The sequence below is a fragment of the Setaria italica genome, chromosome IX (genome assembly GCF_000263155.2).
Source record: "Setaria italica strain Yugu1 chromosome IX, Setaria_italica_v2.0, whole genome shotgun sequence".
Taxonomy (NCBI): domain Eukaryota; kingdom Viridiplantae; phylum Streptophyta; class Magnoliopsida; order Poales; family Poaceae; genus Setaria; species Setaria italica.
In genome coordinates this window covers 3,787,049-3,810,068 of record NC_028458.1, presented here as the reverse complement: position 1 = coordinate 3,810,068, position 23,020 = coordinate 3,787,049, and the positions used below count along the sequence as shown (strand labels likewise).

Genomic DNA, 23,020 nt, shown 5'->3' with positions numbered 1-23,020 from the left:
CCGTCCACCCCCTCGCATCGTGCCGTACTAGGAACTAGGTGCCGGCGCGGCGGGTCCCCGCAAGCGCTCGGATGCCCCGGCCGGCCGCCGTACGGCCGATCTGTACACGCACGGAGGTGGTGGCGGTGGTGCCCACTAGTAGTAGTAAGCTCCATCGACTCATGTAGCTCCATCTCCATGGGCGTCGTGTCAATGTGACAACATGCGCCCACGCCGCGCTGTCCGGGCCCGCCCGCCCGGTATCCTATGAAGAAGAAGGCGAAGGCCGCCCGGCCGGATCGGCATCCAGAACGTACGTGACCTGACCCTGCGCTCTCACTCACCGCTAGCCAGACAGCCATTTGCAATCCATCGTCCATGCTCTCTCATTTCCTTTTTATCAACAGTACGTGAAGCGACGAGGCATCTCCGCATCCGCGTCCTGATCGCGAGTGGGAGGGAGACGGGACAGTACGTACGTTGCCGTCTCGTCGTAGATTCTCCCATCCCAAACTGCGACATCTGCGCGCGCGATACCCCCGATTATTTGTTTATCTGGCAACTTTTATATATATATATCCCCACTATTTATTCGCCTACGCAGGCAGTGTAGTGGAGCCAATTTTCACTTGCCTCCACTATCAGCTGGTGATCTCATCGACACGTTCGATTGCACATTGCGACCAGTAGCAGCTTTGCCTACTATATACACCTATCTTTTTTTTTCCTAGTCTGGTCGTGAGCTCCTATCTATCTGGTGGAAGATAGACAGGAGTTGAAACTTCCAATTCACCGAGATCCATCTTAGCCTTATCTTTTTCTTCCTCATCTTCTGCCCCGACCCTCCCATTTGATGATGGCTCACTGAAAAAATATTGGATAAAAAATGTTAACAACATTTTTTCAAAAAAGTTTAATCATCGTTTCTTCGAAAAAGTTGAGCCAACATTTATTTGAAAAAAAGTTGAGCCAACATTTATTTAGAAAAAATTAAATCCAACATTTTTCGAAAAAAGTTGCAGCAACATTTTTTCAAAAAAAGTTGAATCCAAGCTTCTTCTTCTCCGACTTTGGCGACCAGCGATGGTCGTGAGGGTGGCGACACGGGGCGGAGCGCCGGCCGGCCGTGGCAGCACCGGGCGGCAGCAGCGGAGGGAGGGGTGGGCGCGAAATGAAGGGCAACACCTGGGCTAAATTACACGGGATTTGTGCTACTCATGACATCTAGAATTTTAAAAATATCAATAAATTTTCTTTGCAAATGAAATAATTGTTAGGTTCAAAAGAAAATGAAATAATTGTATTTGATTAATTATGTACCTTAATTATGTGTGATACCGACTAGGACTATACCTACTATTAAATGATGATTAGTCCAATAGCTTGATGTGTATGCATGTACAAGTCCAATTGGTTCTTGACGAAGCTACAGTAGTAGTGGGCTAGTGGCCCCCGAAAAGTAGGTTCCATGATGCCCTCTACATTCTACAATCTACATGACTAGGGGTTGTTTGGTTCTTTATAACTCCTAAAATTCCTATCACATCAAATATTTAAATACTAATTATGAGTATTAAATATAAACTAATTACAAAATAATTGCACAGATGAAGGTTAATTTGTGAGACGAATCTATTAAGCCTAATTAGTCCATAATTTGATAATGTGATGCTACAGTAAACATATGCTAATGATGGATTAATTAAGCTTAATAGATTCATCTCGCGAATTAGCCTCCGTCTGTGTAATCAGTTTTATAATTAGCTCATGTTTAGTCCTCCTAATTAGCCTCTGAATATTCGATGTGACATGAATTTTAATCCGGACTAAACATCCAAACACCCCTAGGACAAGCTTTTTCTCCTGAGATTTTGTTTATTGTGGTGCAATCATGAACGACGAAACTAAAAATCCTCTCAAGTTAGGTTGGTGCACGGATTAATGGCCGTTGATCATGTAACTTGATAGCTGACAAGGAGCAAATTAAGAATTAATGTCATGACCAGTGAATGTTTTTTCTTGTTATATGGACAAAGCTGATAAATAAAACGATTTAGCTCTTTGTTGTATTATAGGACATGTGACAGTAGGCAGAGCCTGTTTTGCCTTGTGAAAAGTCAGAGTCTCTACTCTCTAGAGAAAAAGCCTTGAGCCATGTCAAGGCCAGCAAAGTATTGTGGCGCACCACTTCGTGCTGCAACGTATACGTGATTGAAGGTGACACCACTACAAAGTCCCTCTGGCCTCTGAGGGTAGTGTGTACAAAAAAACTTTTGAGAAAGTTTCGGGCTAATCTTTTCCATGTCTCTGTTATGATTGAGCCTGACTCATGAGTCATGACCACTCGTTGCAACTCGATCCTAGCTGAGGAGTGCATGTACATGTACTTCCGAGCAAAATTAAAAAAAAAGGATGTGATTGATAATTGAGCTGTACACTGCCAAAACTGCAGTTGTTTTGATCGTTTGGGAAACGGTTGGTGCGGTTGGGGTTTCTTCTCCATCCTCCTGAAGAAATATACCGATCGTTCATTCAATCAGCTGCGTGTCATCATTTCAGTCTGGTCAAGTATCCATTGTCCCACCAACTGTGAGTAAACACAACCTCCGGACACCCAGAAAGAGTGTCGTTTTCCGACATAAAACCTGCTAATTTTCTGCTGTGCTCCGTAGTATAATCCTATTAAGAAACTTTCAGACAAAGTAAACACTAGTAAGGTTTTCACATTTCCAATTTCAAATATTATAAAATAAAAACATCGCCAATATTTAATTTTATACGCGTGATGGCCGATGAGCATGTCTAGGTGGAGGCCCCATGAGAGACTGGAGCACTCAACCACATCAATTTAGGACAAATGGAAAGGAGGTGTAGTTGCTATCTAAGTAGAAACAATCAAACAAGTGCGCACGTACTCCACTTGTCAATGAAGTGGTGCTGCCCGCGATGATCACGACGCGCAACAGCAAGAATTGGCCCGGCAATGATCGGGCTTTCCACGCGCGGATTACGTCCAAAAGCGCGTCCTAATCAGCTTCATTAAGCGGGCGCTGTCCCCTGCCAACCTGATCATCATCTCGGCCACATCATGAACTGGGAGACCGGCGAAACAAAAGAAAGGAGCATGGGCCATTAATTAAGAATGACCCTCGCTTGATCGTGCTACTAATTAAATGAAAAGGCTTGGATTAGGAGGCAAAAAGTGTGGGATTTGATTTAGGAGTGAGTGACGAGAAGCATTCCGTGGCGGCGACAGGCGGAAGCATGGGGAGTAAAGGAGGGGTGTACTGTTAAACAATAACCGAATTGCTCGCCAAAAACAAAAAAAGTACTATCAAACTGACCATTAGACTTAAGTTTTTGGGTAAACTGATCGGTACATATGGCACACAACCGCGATCATTGGACTAAGCTTTCGAGTAAAGTGATCGGCAGTTCCGTACATTGACACACAACTGTGAGATCACGCTGATACAGTCACTATCGTCAGGAAATCATGCGTCAGCCTCACAGAATAAAATGCTAAGAGAAGTGGGACAGAGGTGTGGCAGGTGGGCAGAATTCCAGTAACCCATCACCGCAACACTTCATGGCAAGCAATCGCATGCTGTATGGTTCATCACAAACACAGAGAGCCACCATTGTCGGTGCACGGCGACTAAGGCATGGCGATATCACAAGTGTGATAACACAGTAGGCACCACACCACTGAATTAAGGACAGATGGCAGCTACAGCCAGCAAAACGCTGCCATGCGAAACACAATGGAAATAGGCCCATTCTTTGCCGCGTGGTTCCATCAACAGGAGACGCAGAGGCCACCTAGGCCGTTAGTAGGGGAAAGGGACCCAGGACCAGCCACACCACACACCTCAGAGGCTAACAAGAAGTAAGATGCCATATACGTCTTTGGGGGCAAGTACACATGGAAGAGATTGATCAACAACCGGTGCAGTGCTGCACAATGCCAAGAGGCCGTGCAGTTGTAGCATGGTCCAGAAGACCACAACTACTAACAGGGTGGTGGGCAACATAGTCAATGCGTTCGTCCAAAATGATTAGCTAAAAGCCTAAGCTCATCATCGTGGCACAGTATGCCTAGATGTCCACGTACCGAGCTGCAACTCGAGCTAGAAGAAGCGGGGCGGATTGGAGTACCAGTCCGTCAATTGAATAGGGCAGTGCTTGGAGTTCAAGGATGGTCTGGATGACTTTAGGCTCCTGGCGTCCCGAGGATCCATCTCTCGGTCAAGAATTTTGCTGCATGCGCCATGAAGCAGGCCCCAAAACAGTGGGCTTTTGGAAACTGCGAAACGACTGCAAAGAAACGGCACAGTCAGTTCTGACAACATTTAACAGGATTGCTAAAGGAACATAACTTCTACCAAAAGAAAACGGAAACAAAGCTGTGGTAATTTCAGTAAAACCAAAACCAGCAATAGACCAAGTGCTGAAAGCTGGGAGCAAACCAACAATCCCAGAAGACTCTGATATATATGCATCATACTAAATATTTGTGCAGGTGCACAGCCAGTGAGCCAAAAACTTGATGCAACACGGTTCAGGGGCTCTGCCTTGATGGGTATCACTTCAGAAAACTGTAGAAGGCGTGAAGTTGTAGACGTTGAGGGTGAGGCCTAGATCGATCAATCAATTATATAGGATATAATGGCGATGACATAGACTTGACCATTCGATGCAGAACTGGGGACATCTGTCTGATCCCATCACTAGAGATCTTGATTAGCGAAAGGCCCTTTTGATCCAACCATGGGATATATCTTTGTGCAGGAAAATGGCAGGATTCATAGAAAAACTATGATAATGTGTCGGTTGATGCAACACAGAACCCTAACATAATTATCTATGCTATCCACCATATACATATATATGCCCATATAGAAATGTTTCAATTTATTATATGGGAAAAACGTGCAGTACTTACCAAGACTGTAATTGATGTGTATGCATCCCACCACTAAAAAGCATTTCAAAATAACTCAACGATGTGGTGGCCAAGGTGGCGATTATTTGTGGGGAAAATGTGCAGTGTTTACCTCTTAGGGCTACAACATTTGATGAGAGAACAAACATTTCAACAATTAATATAACAGATGATGGAAACTCCCAAACCTGCAAATATTTACAATCAATTTAGAAAGAAAAAAATTGACAGGTTAAAAGAGAAATCCTTGATACACAAAAATCTTGTATACCATCATTGTGAAAAGAAACAACTTGAAGTAGCTTGAAATGATGACAGCGAACAGAACCTCTCTATACCTGTGAGTTATGACAAATCTTTAGTTACAAATAAGTTTCATGGAAAAGCAAAGTAAATCACAAATGAAATAAGAAATTCTATAAAATTCAACTAGAGCAGAGATGAAGTATGAGTCTGTTACAGAATCTCTAATAGTTGCATAAATCACATCAAGAACACTCAAGGACCCATTCAGAAGGAATGCACTAGCAACAGATGTATTCTTTCAAGAAATAGAGAACTTGTCATTCTAGTTGCACCTTGTAATGTCGAAAGATAGTTTGAGAATGAACCGCACTCCCAGGAATAACATGACCATAAATACGATGTTCCCTAACAATGCATCGCCAATGACCTGGAGAGCAACAAAATGTTAGACACACTGATAAGTGGAAAAATATTTGAATACTTTCAACTGTAGTCACCTCAATGCAATTGAAAATTGTTGAGAAAATGCTCCTGGAAGAAGCCCCATCAGCTCTGTTTCCTTTCGAAAAAGATATTCTGACTTGCATAGTTATGGATTGTTTAAGTTGAGAAGGTCATTCACAATAACAAAAATCAAAGTTAAATTTATAAATACTATGGATACATGCGTCAAGAGCAATATGGATCAAAGTGGATCGGTAAAGTATTCCCTGCAAACCAAAACATGATAAAGCATATAAGAGAAGACATAATGACATGCCCACAAAATAAGTTCTTGAAGAGAAAGGTATGTAATCATGAGTAATGAAATCAGAAATCAATGCAAGATGAGAGTAGATTATAAAAGGAGTCCAAAAAGAGTGCAGCTAAAACTCATAACAATAGAAAACAATAGCTCTTGTACGATGTTCTCAGAAGGGTCAGAAAGCCACAGAAGGCTGTGGTGTCAGTGAAACAGGAATGACATCAACAGAAAAAATTGAAAGCAAAGCTTCACATTGTCAAGCAGCATGGGAAATATTGAGTTAAATGCATTAGGGAGATAGCACCATTGCTTGCATTATCTCCACATAAAATTGAATTGGAAAAGATAAGGAAAAAGTATATAGTTATTAATGTAGAAAGGTGAGCGCTCCTGGCAAAACCATGTTAGCCTCATCCGTACATTAACTACTCTACAAATGGGCATCTTCACTAACAAGCAACAACTGTTTTAGTACAGAATTGTTGAGTCAAGTGAAGGTACAAAATATATGTCCTTAGAGTTTTAGTACTACGAGATATTGCAAGAAAGGCAGTATGTGAATATTCATATGAGCCAAATCCACTTTAGTGTTTCCAATAAAGCGAAATAGCAACCAGAGTCTGTCCCGACAGCATAGACTCATACCTTGTCAACAGATGATCCCATGCTCAGATTATTAAACAGAACATGGCGGTACGCCCTTGTCTTGTGCAGGATCAGATCAATCAAGATGATCTACAGAAGGAGCAAGCGATGCCAAAGCTTCAGTCAAGCATGCTGCGAGAAGTGCAGCTGACATATCCCAAACTACAAAATCGCAAGGCGTAGTTCATTGATAACTGTACCATGAATTCGCACTCGATGTAGGGATCAGCAACAGCCTTGCAGTTATCCTAATCACAAAAAAAGGGATAGAATTCAGAGTTGGACGGCTCACACGCAGACGGCAAAAGGATTACACGCCTTGAGAGGTCAGGGGGAGCTGTGTGGCTTACGCATTTCATCAAGCGGATGTTGCCCGGGGAATACTGCACGAAGAGCGTCTTCACGCGCCCGCCGCAGCCGACGCAGCGCGGACCCTCCCCTGCCGCCTGCGCATCGCCCATCGCTAGGACTGCGTCCGCAGAAGCTTTCTGCAGGACCCAACTCCGGCCCGCCGCCGCTCAGCCCCCTGCTAGCGGTCCACAGTCTCCCGCCTCGGCGCCTCCACCCTATCGCCACCTCCTCGACGCTTCCCCTGCCTGCCCCGCCGCCTTGGCCGTCGCCGTTGAGCTCCGAATCTGTGCGATGCGACCGAGTGATTGAGCCAGCCCTGCCCGGATTCTCTCGCCTGATGCGACCCGAGTGTTGCGCGGTCTTGCAGAAATGGGCCTGGGCCGCTCGCACACTCGGTCTGTGAGGTTTCTGATGCTACTTCCCTTCCGAGGGCTACTTCTCTTCGATACTGACAGCATCTGTCTCCAAAAAAAAAAACGATACTGAGAGCATCACCCCTAATTTCTAAAATAAATCTAGAAAAATATGAACGCTTAATCAAATCAAGAACTCAAAATCGGAATGGGGTGGCATGTTCCAGCAAAAGAAACTAACCAACTCGCTGATGCCACCGTTCTATTGTTTCTTTTTTTTCAAAAATCATGCTCACGCTCGTCATTGTCAGGCTAGTGAAACACAATGCATACATGTGCACGATCCAAACATTGGTGAAAAAGAAACTGCGAAATAAAAAGAATACTACAGGTACAGTAAGTTCTGCTCGAGTTTATTCGCAAAACAGATCAGAATGACATGAGCATTATTTGATATACCAGTTGAAACACCTCTTTGTAACACCCTAGGGCCTGGTTGGAAGACATATCGGTTCCCGTAGGACTCGGGAAAAAAATTTGGCATTTCCAGTAGAGTTTGAGCCCTAAATGGATCAGGGCAGTAGCTAGACGGTCACAGTGGCCTCAGCCTCTTGCAGCCGGAGGGTAACAGCTCTCTTGTGCGCCTCTAGCCCTTCCACTTCGGCCATCTTTGCGACGTACGGGCCCAGCTTCCTCAGCCCTTCCTCCGTTAGGGACTGGACGGTAATGTATTTGAGGAAAGAGTTCAGTGATACGCCGCTGTACATCCTCGCATAACCGTAGGTCGGAAGGACATGGTTTGTTCCACTGGCGTAGTCCCCCACGCTCTCTGGGGTCCATTGGCCCAAGAAAACTGAACCTGTCATATGGAAACTAAATATTTAGATCGAGATTGATGTGCACAGGGGGTGCCAGAGGAGTACAGATAACGATCAATGTCACCAAAGCAGCAGAAAAAAAATATGCCTACCTGCATTCTCAACAAGCTCCTCCCACTGCTCAGCATCCTTTACATTGATGATCAGATGCTCAGGGGCATACAAATTTGAGAATGATATGGCCTGAAAAAGGGACAGACAAAGGTCAGAATTGGGGGCGTTTAGGTCACAGTAGAATGGTGATTCACTTGCAACACAGATGAATCAGGTGTAAGACATGGCAGGAAGCAGGAATGAGATTACCTCAACCATATCTTTGGCAAACACAGTGAAACTGTGGCTAAGTGCTTTTGAAGCAAATTCACCTCTTGGAAGAGCGTTGCACTGCTTGCTAACTTCTGCTTCAATGGCATCCAAATCAACACCATCTCCAGCAATAACTAGAACAACCTGACTATCTGGGCCATGCTCTGCCTACACACAAAAAAAGGCAGCTAACTGTAACAATAAACATCATGAACATGGTATGCCAATTGGGGGTTTAGCACCCTAAAACGAAATTCAGTATTTCAAAGAGAAACATGACATCTGCACCATTTAGCAGTGCACATCGGATTAGGACAATTAAGAGAATACCAGTACCTGAGATAGCAAATCAGCAGCAACGTGAACTGGGTTTGCATATTTATCAGCAATGACTAAAACTTCAGAAGGGCCAGCAGGCATATCTATAGATACCATAGCTTCACTGTTCTGCAGTAAAACAAGAATCAGAACGACAAAAATGGTAGCATGTAGAAAAGATGTGCTAGGCAGATCATGCTTGAATTTTACACAATGGAAAGAACAGAACAAACCTGAAGAATCATTTTGGCAGCTGTTACATACTGGTTACCAGGCCCAAAAATCTTCTCAACCTGCAGGTGTAGTAACACAGTTAGCAAAAGGTTATGTGGCCCTTGCATCAGAATGTATGCATAAACAAATGGATAACTGATGCAGAACATGGTGAGCCAAGATGTTTAACAAGCAGAAGGTAATTAGATAGAGGTGAGAATATAGACAGAAAAAATCACTACTGATTTTAAACATATAACGAAGAAGTTTATGTACTCAAATACCTTTGGGCATGACACAGTTCCCCATGCCATAGCTGAGATTGCCTGAAAGTAACCAACATTAAGATCACTGAACTAAATAATGAAGCGCAAGACAATCTCAAGTCTCCTACTACCTGAGCTCCTCCAGCTTTCAGTATGTGTGTGACACCAGCTTTCTTTGCACAGTAAAGAACCTCCTGCAGGAAACAAAAGTGTCTACTGTCTAGTTCTCCATCAAACAATTGCTGGAAAAAGTAGTGATGTAGTTTCATGTCCTGCAAGTGTACCTTGCATATGCTACCATCGCGACTAGGTGGTGTGGCAAGAACAATAGTTTTGCATCCAGCAATTTGTGCAGGCTGGCAGAAAGAGAAACCATATAAGAAGTTTCAGACAGTGAATCATTACAATTAGTTCAGTTGAGAGGATTTGAGCAGAGGCAAGCATACCACAGCAAGCATCAATGCAGTTGAAGGCAAGACTGCAGTGCCACCTGGGACATACAGCCCAACAGAACCAATGCATCTCGTTATTCTTTTACATCTTACCCCCTTCATATATTCATGAAATGGGCATATATAATTAACAAAGAGCATATAGTAGAGATGAAAATTGTAAATGGAAACATTGACACCACTCTTACTTTCATATTCTCAACTGTCTTCTCAGGTAATTTTTGTGCAACATGGAAGGCATATATATTGTCATATGCAACGTCGAAGGCTTCCTTCACAGCTGGACCAAGCTACAGTACTTATGTAGGTAAGACAACCGAGTTCATATAGCAACTAGGAGAAACAACATAAACATAAGCACCATTTACACTAAAAATACAAACTTATCAATATCAGTTGATATTTCTCAGGATTCAAAAGCTCTTAGTGCAAGTCGCTAAAGCCTAGAGTTGAAGGAAATAGGTAACTAACAAAAGCATACATCACATCATCCTAGAAATACATGTTTAACACTGCAAGATAGGTATCACATTGGACCAGAAGTTCAAAGAGAAGAAACAACATGATGCACGGAGAATAACATTGAACATTTTATATAGTGCATGACTTGTACTGATGAAACCGCAGAACTAAGTTGCAGATAACAGGATAACTACCTCTGCATCTGGGAGATCGCTAACATGCACAACAACATCATCGAGAGTGACCTTGTCGAACTTTTCCGTATAACTGGACAAACAAAACCCAGAAAATAAGCATAGTCTTTCATTCATCAAAGAAAAAGCCAACCATAACAGCAACACTTACTCCTTAACCGCAGCATCCCCTCGGACACGGACATCCTCAACAATCGGATTCACCTGATTGCACAAGACAGAACCCCATGGTTCTCAGGCTATGAAACAATATTGGACTTCAATACCATGACTAATCCACATCCCATCTTACCGTGCCAAATATGGACGAGAAGTCAATGCGGGGACGAGCCTTGAGGCCGCTAACCTCGGCGTCGCTGAGCTCGGACAACCTATACGACTTCATCGCGCTGCTGGTAGTCAACCCTGAAAATCAGGAAGGAACGCGCCATTCCCAAGGAACTTAATCAAGCATTAGGAACGCATTGCTGTAGCAGCAACAGCAAAAGATGTAAGCCAAAAAGCGCGCACCTCTGGGCTTGAGGACTCTGGCTGCGGCAAAACGGAGCCCAGAACCAAATGAAACCCTAGCGCTCCCAACAAGAGGCGCCGGCGCCGGCGCCGGCGGAGCACGCAAGCTGCCCATCAACAGAGCGCGATTCAATTCTGGAGCGTCGCGAGTGTCAGAGACGAGGGGAGGGAGCGCGAAAATTGAACAGGAATCGGGCTCGTAGAGGGGATAGAAGTAGAGGGAGAGACGAACCGTGTCGATACGGCGGCGCCCGGGGCAGGCTTCCTCCGGCGGCGATGGTCGAGGCGATGGGGCAGGAGGTCGCCGCCGTTCGCGTCCACTGGTCTGTCAGTCGCACGCACGCACGCACGCACTCTCTCCTCCTTTCCTGGATACTAGATGGGCCTTGAGACAATGGGCCGAGACGGGAACCGTTTGGCTTTTCTTTGGTTTCAGACTTTGCGCATCTCTTATTTTCGGGATATTTAACTATTTGTTCATTTGCCAGTTTTACGTTAGCTTCTACATATTTGCCGTCGTGAATTTCACAACGCTACACATTTACCATTTTTGTCGATGTGTCATGCCACATCCTCCGTCCACTGTGGATGAGGCACGGGAAAAGACCGGCTTGCCCTCCCCTTATCCCTCCGTTAACTCTCCCCTCCCCGAGCCAGAACCGACGCCATTTCTAACCCTAGGTGCGAAAAGCGACGGGTGACGGATCTGAGCGACCGCTGCTGGGATCTTGCGCATCCCCTTGTGTAGGGGCTCAACAATGGAGCCTGGTAATTACCCTCCTTGGTAAGTAAATCATCCTCCTCTTCACTGAGTGTAGTCCTTGCCTCAAAGGAGTTGGATGTTTCTAACTCCGCATTTTCTTATGTTCATGATTATTTGGCGGAGAGCAGCTAACAAATTATTTGGTAAGTAGGATGATTCATTTGATTGGTTGTACAAGTTTAAGGTAGAAGTGGAGTTGAGGCAATCTGGTAGTGTAGTTGAGATAGATATTGTTAAAATTGGAGAGAAGCAGCACTTCAATAGATTTTTTTTGCTTTTAGAGGCAGTATAGATGGATTATTGTATGGCTGCAAACCTTATATTAGTATAGATTCCACTGCTTTGAATGGTTAGTGGAATGGTCATATGTTGCAGCCTTAGCTTTAGATGGTCACAATTAGATGTTTCCATTGGCATTTGGTTTCTTTGACTCAGAGAGCAAAGACAATTGGATTTGGTTCATGGAGCAGTTAGGCAAGGCCATTGGGGTAGTTCCAAGACTGGCTTGCAAGGGCCTAGAATCTGCTGTCAAGCAAGTTTTTTCATGGGATGAACAGAGTGAATGTTTTAGGCACTTGATGGAAAACATGAAGAAGAGGTTCATAGGAGATGTTTACGCTGAAAACATGTGGCTTGCTGCTAGAGCTTACTCACCTGTCAAGCACAATTACTTCATGGCTAAAGTCTTGGAAGCTAGCCCTGAAGTAGGAATGGCTAGAAGAGCACCGTAATCTTCTGTGGGCCAGATCTAAGTTCTCTCCTGACATCAAATGTGACTACATCCTGAACAACTTGGCTGAGTTATGGAATGCATGGATAAAGAAATTCAAGAACCTGCCACTACACTGTATGGTAGATGCTATAAGAGAAAAGGTGTGGTCATGTTTGAGAGGAGGAGGAGGATATCTAGAGCTCTGCATGGAGTCATTCTTCCTGTTGTGATTCATCAACTAAATACTTCTTCAAAGGGGATAGGGCACTTAAAAGTCACCAAAAGCCTTCCAGATCAAGCTGAGGTCTTTGAGATATACGAGGATGAGGAAGTAAGAAGACATGTGGTGTACCTAAATGAGTAGAGTCGTACCTGTAGAGAATGGTAGGTTACTAGTAAGCCTTGCCCTCATGCATTGGCTGTGATAACTACTGTGAGGCAGCCAGATTATAAGAAGTATGTGGACATGGCATATTCTGCGCAAAGGTTTAGGCAAGCATATGATGCTGGATGGCTTAACACCATTGACAGGAATCAGTGGCCAAAAGTTGACAAGGATTTCAAACTCTTTTCACCATTAGGAAAGAAGAGAGGGATTGGTAGGCAGAGGAAGAACAGAATACCCTCTTGCTTGGAGAGGACAGGTAAGGCTACTAGGCAGTGCATATGTACTGGCTGTGGTGAAAAGGGTCATAGGAAGGGAAGTAGGATGTGGGCTGACTGAGACCAAGAAGAGGTATGTTGTGCACATACTGAGCTCTAATATTAAGTATTGCCATGACTTAACTACTGATCTTGTTTTACAGCAGTCAAGCTAGGAAGAAAGAAGACCAATAATGACACTCCTTCTGAACCAGTCCAAGTTACATCACCCAGGACAAGAGCTGCAGCAGCTAGGGAAGAAGCCCAAGCAATTGAAGCTGCAGCAGCTAAAAAAGTAGCCCAAGCTGAAGCTGCAGCCAGACAAGCAGAAGCACAAGTACATTTTGAAGCATCAAGGACTAAGAGGTTGGTTATCTCAAGCACAAGTACATTTTGATTCATATTATTGAAAACAATATGTAGTAAACATATTGCATTGGCACAGGAGACTTGCTTTGAAAACACCACCTGCTCTTGCTTTGGAAGAAACACCTTATTTGGAACCAGTACCATTGAAAGTGGTAGCAGGATCATCATAACCCATTGTGTCCAAGGTTGCAAAGAAGATGACCCCCAGGAAGGTGCTGGCGACCAAAGTGAAGAAGACACCAAAAAAAGTTTAACCTGTGTGTCTGCTTGGGTGAAGTCTGTGTATGACTTTTGTGTGTTGGCCATGAACTGTACTTTTGTGTGTTGGTCATGAATTATGCTTTTGTATGTTGACTGAAATTCTACAAGCAACAAAAGTGATTGTTCAAAAGTTCAACAATTTCATCAGTAGAAATACATCATTCCTAACAGACAAAAGTGATTGTTCATTCATCACACACAGATACAATACATTGTTGACTCAAACAGAGATAACAAAGTCAAATGTTCCTACTACTTCAACATGTAGCCAACTACAGCACCCATAAATCCTACAAGCAACACAATCAAGAGTACCAAGGCATTCATCAGTTTATCCAGTTTTGCCTCCATGACTTCCTTCTACAACTTCCCACTTGCTACTGCCCTCCCCGTACGCTCAAGTACCATGGATTGCTCTTCTTGTTCATCAACTTGTTCATCACCTTGCCCATGAAACACTTGAATCACCTTGGCATCAACTAAATCTTTGAAATAAAACCTTTGCCACCTATAGTACTCACACTTATCTGGAATCTGAACATCAAGTGCTATACAAGTCAACAAAATGAAGCCAACCAAATGCAAATCATGAAATCAAAAATCCAAAATCAAACTCACACATCTTTCATTCCTTGGACATTTTATGTAGATCTGACTGTAGTTGACAGAATCTTGCTGCGTCCGCCGCTCAATTACCCATGCCCTATTGCAGAAAGGGTACTGGATCAATGGTAAGCCCGTCTCCTCACCGACAAGGGGATCTGCAACCGGCCTCCTACCACTTGACGACGCTCCAACCTGCGACATTGCTTGCGCGTGGTAGAGGCGACAAGAAGCCCGACGAGCGGAGTCGGAAGGAAGGGAGGACAAGCAGCGCAGGGAGGAAGAAGAATGGGGAATGGGGGAGAAATGGCGTCGGCTCTGGCTCGGGGGGAATTAACGGAGGGATAAAGGGAGGGCAAGCTGGTCTTTTCCCATGCCTCATCCACGGTGGACGGAGGACGTGGCGCGACACATCAACAAAAGTGGCAAATGTGTAGCGTCGTTTGTTTCGTGATGGCAAATATGTTGGAGCCAACGTAAAACTGGCAAATGAAGGAGTGCCCTCCGTAAAAGTGGCAAATAGTTAAATATCCCCTTATTTTCCTAAGCTTTTATTTGCTGTCTCTGACCCCTTAACCTGAAATGTTTACATGTTGGTGTTTTGCTGAGGCATCCAAGGACTACCTTGCCCTCTATGGTTGGTTTGGACATTCAGAAGGACACTGTCAGGAAACTGAGGAGACATACCAGCTCAATGGTGATTGGGCCGGTGACTGCTAGCTTGACGTGGGGATTGTTTTGGGTTGGGTTGGGGGGGGGGGGGGGGGGGGGGTTTAGATGGATAAATTTTAGGACTATTTGTCAAAAATTTGGATCATGCAATACATGCAGAATATTCGTCCATATCTAGTGTAGACTATTGAGCAGCAACATCAAGCTAGATGGAGGAAAGATACTCAGCACAGGAGAATAAACTGTCCGCTTACAATGTGGCTTACATCTGACCTATCTGGTGCCCTGGTCCTCTAACAGAGCATCCTTCAATACATTCTGACCTAGGCTGCTAGTGCTAACTAAACAAGTAACCCTATTCTCTACCCAACAAGCGAGTAAGCAAATGTCATCTGTACATTAGCAGGCCAGTCGCTGCCATTGACATTTTTCTTTACAAGATGTGGTTTCAGATTTCTGACCATCGATCATCTGCAGATAAAAACAAGCTACCACGCTCATGGTTTCTTTGATGATCCTCATGAAGCTTGTTATCTGGAAATCTGCCCGCATGTATGTACTTGTATTGCACAGGTTCAGCAAGGTAACTGCTGATTCAAACTAGTAAGATTTACAGCCAGATCAGGATCTGAAAGTCTGAAACTTCAGTTAGACAAGAATCCCTTCACTTGATCTGCAACTGCAGGGGTTTCACATGGTTAAGCACATGAGGAACCAGCGGGTGACCAGTGGTCGTCACTCGTCAATACATGCCAATTTCCCTCTCAAACAATATGTTCCTGATGGAACACAAAACATTAGTCACCAAGGGAGATCTCACCAAGCTGCCCTCATTTATGTCGCGTCACCTTCATTGTGTTTACTTCTCAAATCTGCAACAAGCTTGCATGTCTTCAGGAAAGCATCTAGCAGCTGCATACAAGGCAGCCATGTTAAATGTTTCCGATGTTCTGTATAATAAACTGGTCATTACAAAGCTTCTAGCAGGAATGGCAACAAAATTCTAACATATATACTTGAGTTGAACGTTAGTCAATAATCAGGTGAAACAGAAGTGACAGAGACATTAAGAAGAACCATTAGCATTTTATGGCATTGCCGCACGGTACTTACACCAGGATGATGCTGCAATGTAGGAGAGTAGCGATCCAGAGTTAAGTATATCTTTTGAAGAAGGCTTAAATGTGCATTAATCTTGTCGCCCAATATGACAACCTGAATCACATCGGAAATATTTTAGAGTTATTGCCCAATGAACTTATAATTATTATACATCACATATTTTTGCAGTCAAACAGAAGATTAATTCTATAAGTACCTTGGCTTCAGCCTTTTGGAGCTCAAAACGTCTTGTTTCAAGCATTTGTTTATACCAGAGCCCTATTTTTGTTAGTACTACAGCTTGTCTGACCATGTGGCTGCAATGATCACTCAAATCCTCTGACCTGAAACGACCATGAAAATGAAAAAAGTAATATAGGATTCTAGTTTTTGAAAACGAAATAAAAATTCCTGGGAAGAAAGTGTAAAGGAAGATTAACCGACCTGTTTTCAGTTCTTTCCACTGATAATTTTTTCTCAATCTCCACAAATTCTTTTGATAATTTCATAATAGATACTAAAATGCACTCCATCTGCTTTTCCTGCTCTTTCTTAGTGAGACTACTACTATGATCCACATTTTTCATGTCAATTTCCTTGAGGACACCAGATTCAATCTCTAAGCTTGAGTTCAGTTTCACAAGTTCATCGTACTGCAGATTGTGCCCATTTGATCTTCTTGGTGATGTGCGAGGCTCCACCTCAATATCACGCAGAACAATTTCTGTACTTTCTTGTTTGATGACTTCTGGATCTTCCTGGTGATTCTGGGTCAAACACCCTTTTTCTAGCTCTGCTAACTTATCCTTTAACCTGTGATTTTCTTCATTGTATAAATACAATTCTTTATCCTTTTCAGAGATTACAGATTCAAGAGAAGACATTTTTGCACTAAAATTCAGTGCAGCACCATCCATGCTGTTCTTAGAGTCATCAAGCAATTGTCTTGTAACAGCTTGGTACAGCTCATCTCTAACATCTCCTTCAATTCGGAGCTCCTCATACTCTTGCCTAATTTTGTCAATTTGTCTCAGGAGCTCTTCTTCCGATGACAATTGAAGAGACAGTTCTGTACTGGCTTCAGACAGTTGAGATGATAATGCCTTAACATCTTTCATCTTATCTGCAAGCAATCCTCGGAGATGCTGATTTTCGTAGTACAAAGCATCTATTCTGCTTGTAAGTCTGCATCTTTCATCGAGCTCATCATGAGTCATGCAGATCGCAGGTACTTTTATATTCTTGGAAATGATCTGATCCATTCTCGATATGATCTCTGGAATTTTCTTCCTCAAAGGTTCAAACTCCAAGTCATTCTTAAGAGAGTGTGACCCCTTCTCCCGTTTAAACCTGAACAGTTCTTCTGTCTTCTCTTGCAATGCTGATTCGTGCATCCTTTTCAGCTTGCTGATCTCAGACTTAAAATAGCTTATCACTTCATCTCTAGTCCTACCGTTGAGATGGCGAAAGTCGGATTTTTCTGAGATGACATCCTTTGCACCAAATGATTTTTGCTTCCTGAAACTCTTACTATCCTCGGCACGCGGAGAACGATCCTCTTTTGTTTTCTTTCCAAAGAAATTGTACTTCCACCTGTTACTCCTACTGCCTGAACTTTCATGCTTGCTGTTAGAAATATGTGCTTCTGGTACTGAAGGCAGCAGTAGCTTACAAAGAGCACCAAGGTCTTCACGCATCGCGGCAAATTGAGCTATGGCTTCCTTCCAGTTCCTGCTCATGGTGTTTGTGATGTTAATTTGCTCATAGAGCCTCCTCTCTAGCTCCTCCTGCAGGCCATTGACACACTCCCCGATCGTGGCGCTGAAGACTTCCAGTTGCAGCTCATGCTCCCACTGGAGATCAGACGCCGACGCGTTGACCGATCCAAGCATCTCCCTCGCCTGTCGGAACACGGCACCCATGAGCAGCTTCAGGGCGTTGAACCTCTCGTCTATCTCAATCAGCATGACGTCAAGGGACATGCCGAGGTGCGCACCGCCGATCACGCGGCCGTTGTCCGGCAAGGCATAGCTCTCGAGGCCGGTGACGCCCCCCTTGAGCTTGCCGAGCTGCGCATCGACCTCCACCCTCATCAGGTCTAGGTACTCGGCGCACCGAGACTGCGCGTTCGCGTCGAAGAGGTAACGATTGGACCGCGACGCCGCCGCTCGGTCGGGCCATTCGTACGAGGAGTAGTTGTCGGGGCTGGAGGTGGACATGATGGACAGCAGCCTGGGAGTCAGCGCCGGCGACGGCGAGTCCTCGGATGTCACTGACCCGCTGCTGAATCTCGTGGCGCAGGGCCTGGTGGTGTCGAGGAAGGAGTAGGCGCCGTTGTATAAACCCGCGCCGCTGTCGGCGTGAGGTTGAAGCAGCGTGACGCCGGATGGACTGGATGATCTGCCGAGCAGCGGGTTCGTTTTCTCGCTCAGTACCTGCAGCAAGTTTGGTTTCAGAGTTCAGAGTTTCAGTTCAGTTGACAACGTTGAAGCACAGAACAGAGTGTGAACTTGATCAGAATGATTGGCATAAGTGTTGACTTCAGTGCTGGAGATTCCGTGGAATAAGTATGTACAATCACAAGTCGACGCAAATCATGGGATCAGCGCAGGTATGAAAAATCTGATCGAAATGAAACGATGGCCTCGAAAACCAAAACAAGATGGCATATTTCTAAATCAAAATCCACTGGAAATGAAACCCCAAAACAGAGTGTGCAGTTACTGTCCATTTGTGAGCGGCGAGAACTTTTTGATGGATGAAATAGGTACTACGGTTTCCGGCGAACAAGAACAACTACTTCTGATGAAACGCCGTTCTCATGAGCACCCGGATTGACGGTTGTTTGACATTATACTATTTCACAAGAAACAGAAGAAAATTATCGATGAAGTCTTTGGATTGAACGGGCAAGTCGAAGCAAGCAAATCAACGCACACAAACCCGGAAAGCACTAGGATCATGTTCTAACTTTTAACGCATACCAGCAACGGACTAAACAATCGAGTCAGGATGAGAATGAACACCCAATGAATTGGACCGAACCAAACGAAAGAGATAACACGCAGGAACGCGCAGTTACGAGAATTAACGCGCGCGTGGTAGAAGAGAAGAGAGTCGGAACCGGATCGGATTGCTTACCGGCTGGACCGCCTCCATGGCTGCTCCGCCGGGTCCGCCGTCGCTCGCCGCCGGCACGCACCTCTGCGGGTCTCCACTACAGCCAGGGCAGCAGGTGGTAACTGCCAAGTGCCTACGGGTCGCAAGAGACAAGGCTGTAGAGGATAAGAGGCGGAGGAGGCGCCGAGTGGGAGACCGGGGGCGGCGACAGCGACGGGGAAGGAAGGGAGTGAAGCGGGGTCAGAGCAGTAATGCCCGCGACAGGGACGCGCCACTGCGCCAGGAGTGTACCCACGTTAGCCGTTGCGCGCGCGCGTGTGATCAGCAGCGGGGCGGCGGCCGGGTGGGTCAAGGCAGGGAGGGAGGAGGGAGTAGTTGGGGGAGGCGGCGAACGGGCGGGCGTGGCGGCAGCGGAGAGGGCCGCGGCCACTGGCTCCCCCCGGCGGCGTGGAGTCGCGAGCGGCCACAGGCAGCGCGGGGCCGTGAGGACGTCGGCGGCGGGGCCCCGCCGTAACCGGCCCCGGCAAGACAGGCTGCGATCGTACGCCGTCAGCGCCGTGGCGGCAGGCGGGCCGTGCGCGTCGGGGACCGTTCGATCGAGGTCGGCTGCCACGAGGAGGTAGGTTGTGGACTGGCCCTGCGATGCGAGGATGACGGGGAAGCCGTTACAGGTTGGAGAGGTGCTGAATTGCTGATCTCATCCTGTGCCTGGGTGACATGGTTTTTGGTTTTTGTGTTGGACCTTCAGATGCGATGGGACATTATCGACATTAATGTAGTAGGAGAGGTGATGGGGTTAGGTGAAGATGTATCATGTATGTAACTGATTCCAGATTAGAACAAGCAAAAAAAATATTTCCTGAAGAAAAGGAACGTGACACAGAGGGAGGATGCCATGATCTGAATGCAGATCGCCGCTTGTCAGTTGACAATACAAAAGTGGCCGGTGAATGGGCACAAGGGGCAAGCATCCAACACCAGCAATGCAATGGCTTTTTTCCTTGATTCATGTACCCTTTTTTTTTCTATTTGATAAGAACAGTAATGCAAAGCATTTAGAAAGTGACTGACTGGAGATAAAATGGGGCCAGAGAGGCAACGCTGGCTGCTCCAAGAGCCATGCTTTAAACAATTCAGTCATCAGGTTTCGTATGCATACGACCTGGACAGAGACCTCTGTGAGATGGAAATCAGGAAATTGAAGCAAAGCACTGCACTGCAATTTTGAAGGGACGGCTGAAAGTTACATGCTCCATTCCGTGCATCACGTGACGCGGAAGCTTATGAGTTACAAGGGTGATTTTATTGGTTTCCACCATCGCCAAGAAAACTTTTATAATTTTACACCACCGGCAAGAATAATCCATCGTTCGATTTCAGTCATGCATCTGTGTCTCTTCTTGGCATTGGCTCGCAGCAAAACAATCATAACACCTGCAAATATCAGACCCTAGTAAACCTCGACGTGCCATTGCTTGTTCTTTTTCAGCTGCGACAGCTTCTGCTCCCAGCTCTCCCCTCTCTGCTCCGCCACCTTCTTGAGGGTGTCCTGAATCCCAGGCATCATCCCCTTCAAACCGCAGAAGTAGATGTGCGCACCATTGTCCAGAAGCTTGAAAATCTCATCGCTGTACTCCTCAATCTTGTCCTGGACGTACATCTTGCCACCGCTCCTGTTCGTCTGCTCCCTGCTGAGGGCTTTGTCATACCTACAGGTATAAAATATAAGTACTTCAGCAATGCTGCACTCTCAAATCGCAATAAGGTTGTACGGTTATGCAAACTGAAAAGCACCTAAAGTCAACAACGAAGCACAGTTGTGGACAAGGGTAGCATGAGTACATGAAATGAGATTGCAAGATGGATGAGGTTATTCTAACCTGAAATTGTCTGGATACTGCTTAAGATAGCTTGTGAACTCTTCGTCATAGAGAAGGCTGTCTGAATTAGCAACGCCAAGGAAAAGCCAAGCCAGGCCACCAAATCTGTAGTTTGGGACATCTTCCATGAACATGCGGCGCAGGTACCCACGGAATGGTGCCACACCGGTACCAGTAGCAATCATGATGTGGGTTGCGTTTGGATCCTCCTCAGGTAGAAGCATTATTTTGCCAGAGGGACCTGAACTCATGATGAAATCGTATGAGACGCTTTGAGGCTAAAACATCCACTGTCTTCATTAAACTAATATGAAAGAACAATTATAAATTTATACTAGCAAGATTTACAAGTAGTGGCATATCTGAGAGCTACTTAGGAAAGAAAACATTTTTTTCTGAAAGGGACAAATATGCTCTACTTGTCGCATACTATATGGGTAATCGGAAGTCTTTAAAAGATACCATGCGAGTCTAACTAAAGATGGGACAAAACAAGACAGAAATATAAAGTGCAGCGTCATAGTCATATTTACAGAGGATCTTAGCTCCTTGGTTGCTTTTACATGTCAAAGTTTTCTTGGGACTAGTGTTTCAATGGCATTTTTGCACATGGTTATATCAGAATGTTGCAAAGTGCAAGCCTGTGACACTGAAAACGACCAACTGTTTCTTAATGCATTGGAAGCAGAGTTGTTCCTGCTATGTCTTAATTTTCATCTCTAGCTAAATGTATATTTAATACCCTTATAAAGAATATAATAATTGAGAAATGGATGATCTACCAGGTGAATTTCACGGAGTACATTAACCAAAAGAACTAAAGAACTACCATTGTGGTTAGGAGGCTCTCATAGAAGTAAGGCAAGTAAACACACAGGAGTGCCTTTACATACATCAGGAAGTTACCTGTCAACTGAATCAAGTTACCTGTCAGCTGAATCTTGTCCCCAGGTTTTGCATTGCATAGGAAGTTACTGCAGACTCCATTCTTTGAGGGGTCCTCCTTGCCAGTTTCAGGATCATAATAAACTGCACGGCGGACGCACAAGCTTCCTGTCCGTCCATCAAAGTTATCTCCGGACATTATGCGGGGCTCCAGGCTTTTTCGGGTTTTCTCCCTGACACATAAAAATGCACTCAGGGTTCAGAGAGTTGTGAATGTGAAGAGAGAACATGATGGATAATAAAAGAGATGAATAAACAATTGGTACTATATGATCAATCGAAAGCAATTTTGCTGCACAAGATGCTATGTATTCATTCATGGGTATATTTTTTTCTAGCCTAGTCCTGCAGTATATTGAATGGCATACTGAAACAATCTCTACAGATTCAAAATGAACATCAGTATGCCTGCCTTTATGTATAGAGTATAGCATATTTTGCACCATCCACAGGTAACTTGATTTTTCATTATCTGATAATACAAGGGGAAACCAAGTATGATGAAAACTAATACATGCATCCTCAGACAGGAAAAGATTGGGAGCAGGGAAAACTTACAGGAGGAATCACACCGTAACTCTGGCCCTCCCAGTAAGGCACATTGCCACCATGGTCAATGACGATGTGGCAAGTCTCCCCTGGAGCCTTGGGACCTACAAGCCTCTCCACCGAGACAATGGTGGCCGTGAAGGGCTCCTTCGGCTTGTATGTGTTGAGAGGTGGCTCCTTGGCACTCTCCAAATCGAGCGGCGCAACGGAAACCTTGCTCTTGCTCGCCTGCTGGACCGACATGCAGAGCACCTTGTTCGCGTGCCTGGGCCGAATTGCCTTGCTCTCCCACGCCAATGTGCCACCAACCCATGATTTGTTGCCGAAGCTAAGATTGTTGGTACCCTAGAGCACAATAAAAAGGCCAAACTTAGCTCATTACTATCGGCTTGAGGACGCTGTGAGTTCAGAATCATCAGAAATTCAGCCTAAATGACTGACAAGACTGCTATAGAGTTCAGCAGCAAGTGCCCGGAATTACTTAAGATGCGCGTGGACATGCATGATTGGTCATATGCGATGAACTTGCAACCTATCCCA

The 23,020-nt window shown here is 45.0% G+C and overlaps 4 protein-coding genes across 8 annotated transcripts; all 4 read right to left on the bottom strand.

The window, feature by feature from the left end:
- Window positions 1–3,856: 3,856 nt before the first annotated feature.
- Window positions 3,857–7,260, bottom strand: LOC101766612 (protein arv1 homolog). 3 transcript variants are annotated; one of them, XM_004981459.2, is made up of 9 exons: window positions 6,911–7,258; window positions 6,761–6,808; window positions 6,561–6,650; window positions 5,835–5,880; window positions 5,668–5,750; window positions 5,503–5,597; window positions 5,196–5,262; window positions 4,925–5,112; window positions 3,857–4,296 (listed from the first exon to the last, which is right to left on the bottom strand). In XM_004981459.2, the coding sequence occupies exons 1-9, from the start codon at window positions 7,019–7,021 to the stop codon at window positions 4,110–4,112; spliced, it is 915 nt and encodes a 304-aa protein (XP_004981516.1). In that variant the 5' UTR covers window positions 7,022–7,258; the 3' UTR covers window positions 3,857–4,109. The 3 variants fall into 3 exon arrangements, with proteins under 3 accessions (XP_004981516.1, XP_004981518.1, XP_014661220.1); XM_004981461.2 differs by having other exon boundaries at window positions 5,037–5,112; window positions 6,911–7,256; XM_014805734.2 differs by having other exon boundaries at window positions 4,153–5,112; window positions 6,911–7,260.
- A 359-nt stretch (window positions 7,261–7,619) lies between these two features.
- On the bottom strand, window positions 7,620–11,243 carry LOC101767832 (histidinol dehydrogenase, chloroplastic). Of its 2 annotated transcripts, none has more exons than XM_004981463.4 (15): window positions 11,096–11,243; window positions 10,864–10,998; window positions 10,646–10,758; window positions 10,505–10,557; window positions 10,354–10,426; window positions 9,886–9,987; window positions 9,692–9,793; window positions 9,530–9,601; window positions 9,377–9,439; window positions 9,264–9,305; window positions 9,000–9,059; window positions 8,785–8,895; window positions 8,446–8,616; window positions 8,235–8,325; window positions 7,620–8,123 (listed from the first exon to the last, which is right to left on the bottom strand). In XM_004981463.4, exons 2-15 carry the CDS (start codon window positions 10,976–10,978, stop codon window positions 7,849–7,851), a joined length of 1,443 nt encoding a protein of 480 aa, XP_004981520.1. In that variant the 5' UTR covers window positions 10,979–10,998; window positions 11,096–11,243; the 3' UTR covers window positions 7,620–7,848. The 2 variants fall into 2 exon arrangements, with proteins under 2 accessions (XP_004981520.1, XP_012698591.1); XM_012843137.3 differs by having other exon boundaries at window positions 10,864–10,970; window positions 11,096–11,228.
- A 3,842-nt stretch (window positions 11,244–15,085) lies between these two features.
- On the bottom strand, window positions 15,086–19,332 carry LOC101768241 (WPP domain-associated protein). 2 transcript variants are annotated; one of them, XM_004981466.4, is made up of 6 exons: window positions 19,128–19,332; window positions 16,431–18,421; window positions 16,204–16,330; window positions 15,999–16,100; window positions 15,706–15,797; window positions 15,086–15,564 (listed from the first exon to the last, which is right to left on the bottom strand). In XM_004981466.4, the coding sequence occupies exons 1-5, from the start codon at window positions 19,143–19,145 to the stop codon at window positions 15,720–15,722; spliced, it is 2,316 nt and encodes a 771-aa protein (XP_004981523.1). In that variant the 5' UTR covers window positions 19,146–19,332; the 3' UTR covers window positions 15,086–15,564; window positions 15,706–15,719. The 2 variants fall into 2 exon arrangements, with proteins under 2 accessions (XP_004981523.1, XP_004981522.1); XM_004981465.4 differs by having other exon boundaries at window positions 15,086–15,797; window positions 19,128–19,330.
- A 967-nt stretch (window positions 19,333–20,299) lies between these two features.
- Window positions 20,300–22,825, bottom strand: LOC101769183 (ferredoxin--NADP reductase, root isozyme, chloroplastic-like; the record flags this gene model as incomplete). Its single annotated transcript, XM_012843168.3, is given in 5 exon segments — window positions 20,300–20,815; window positions 20,987–21,227; window positions 21,914–22,065; window positions 22,067–22,104; window positions 22,490–22,825. Coding segments are annotated over 5 exon segments (1,026 nt in total), but the record flags the coding sequence as incomplete, so codon positions are not given.
- Window positions 22,826–23,020: the final 195 nt, after the last annotated feature.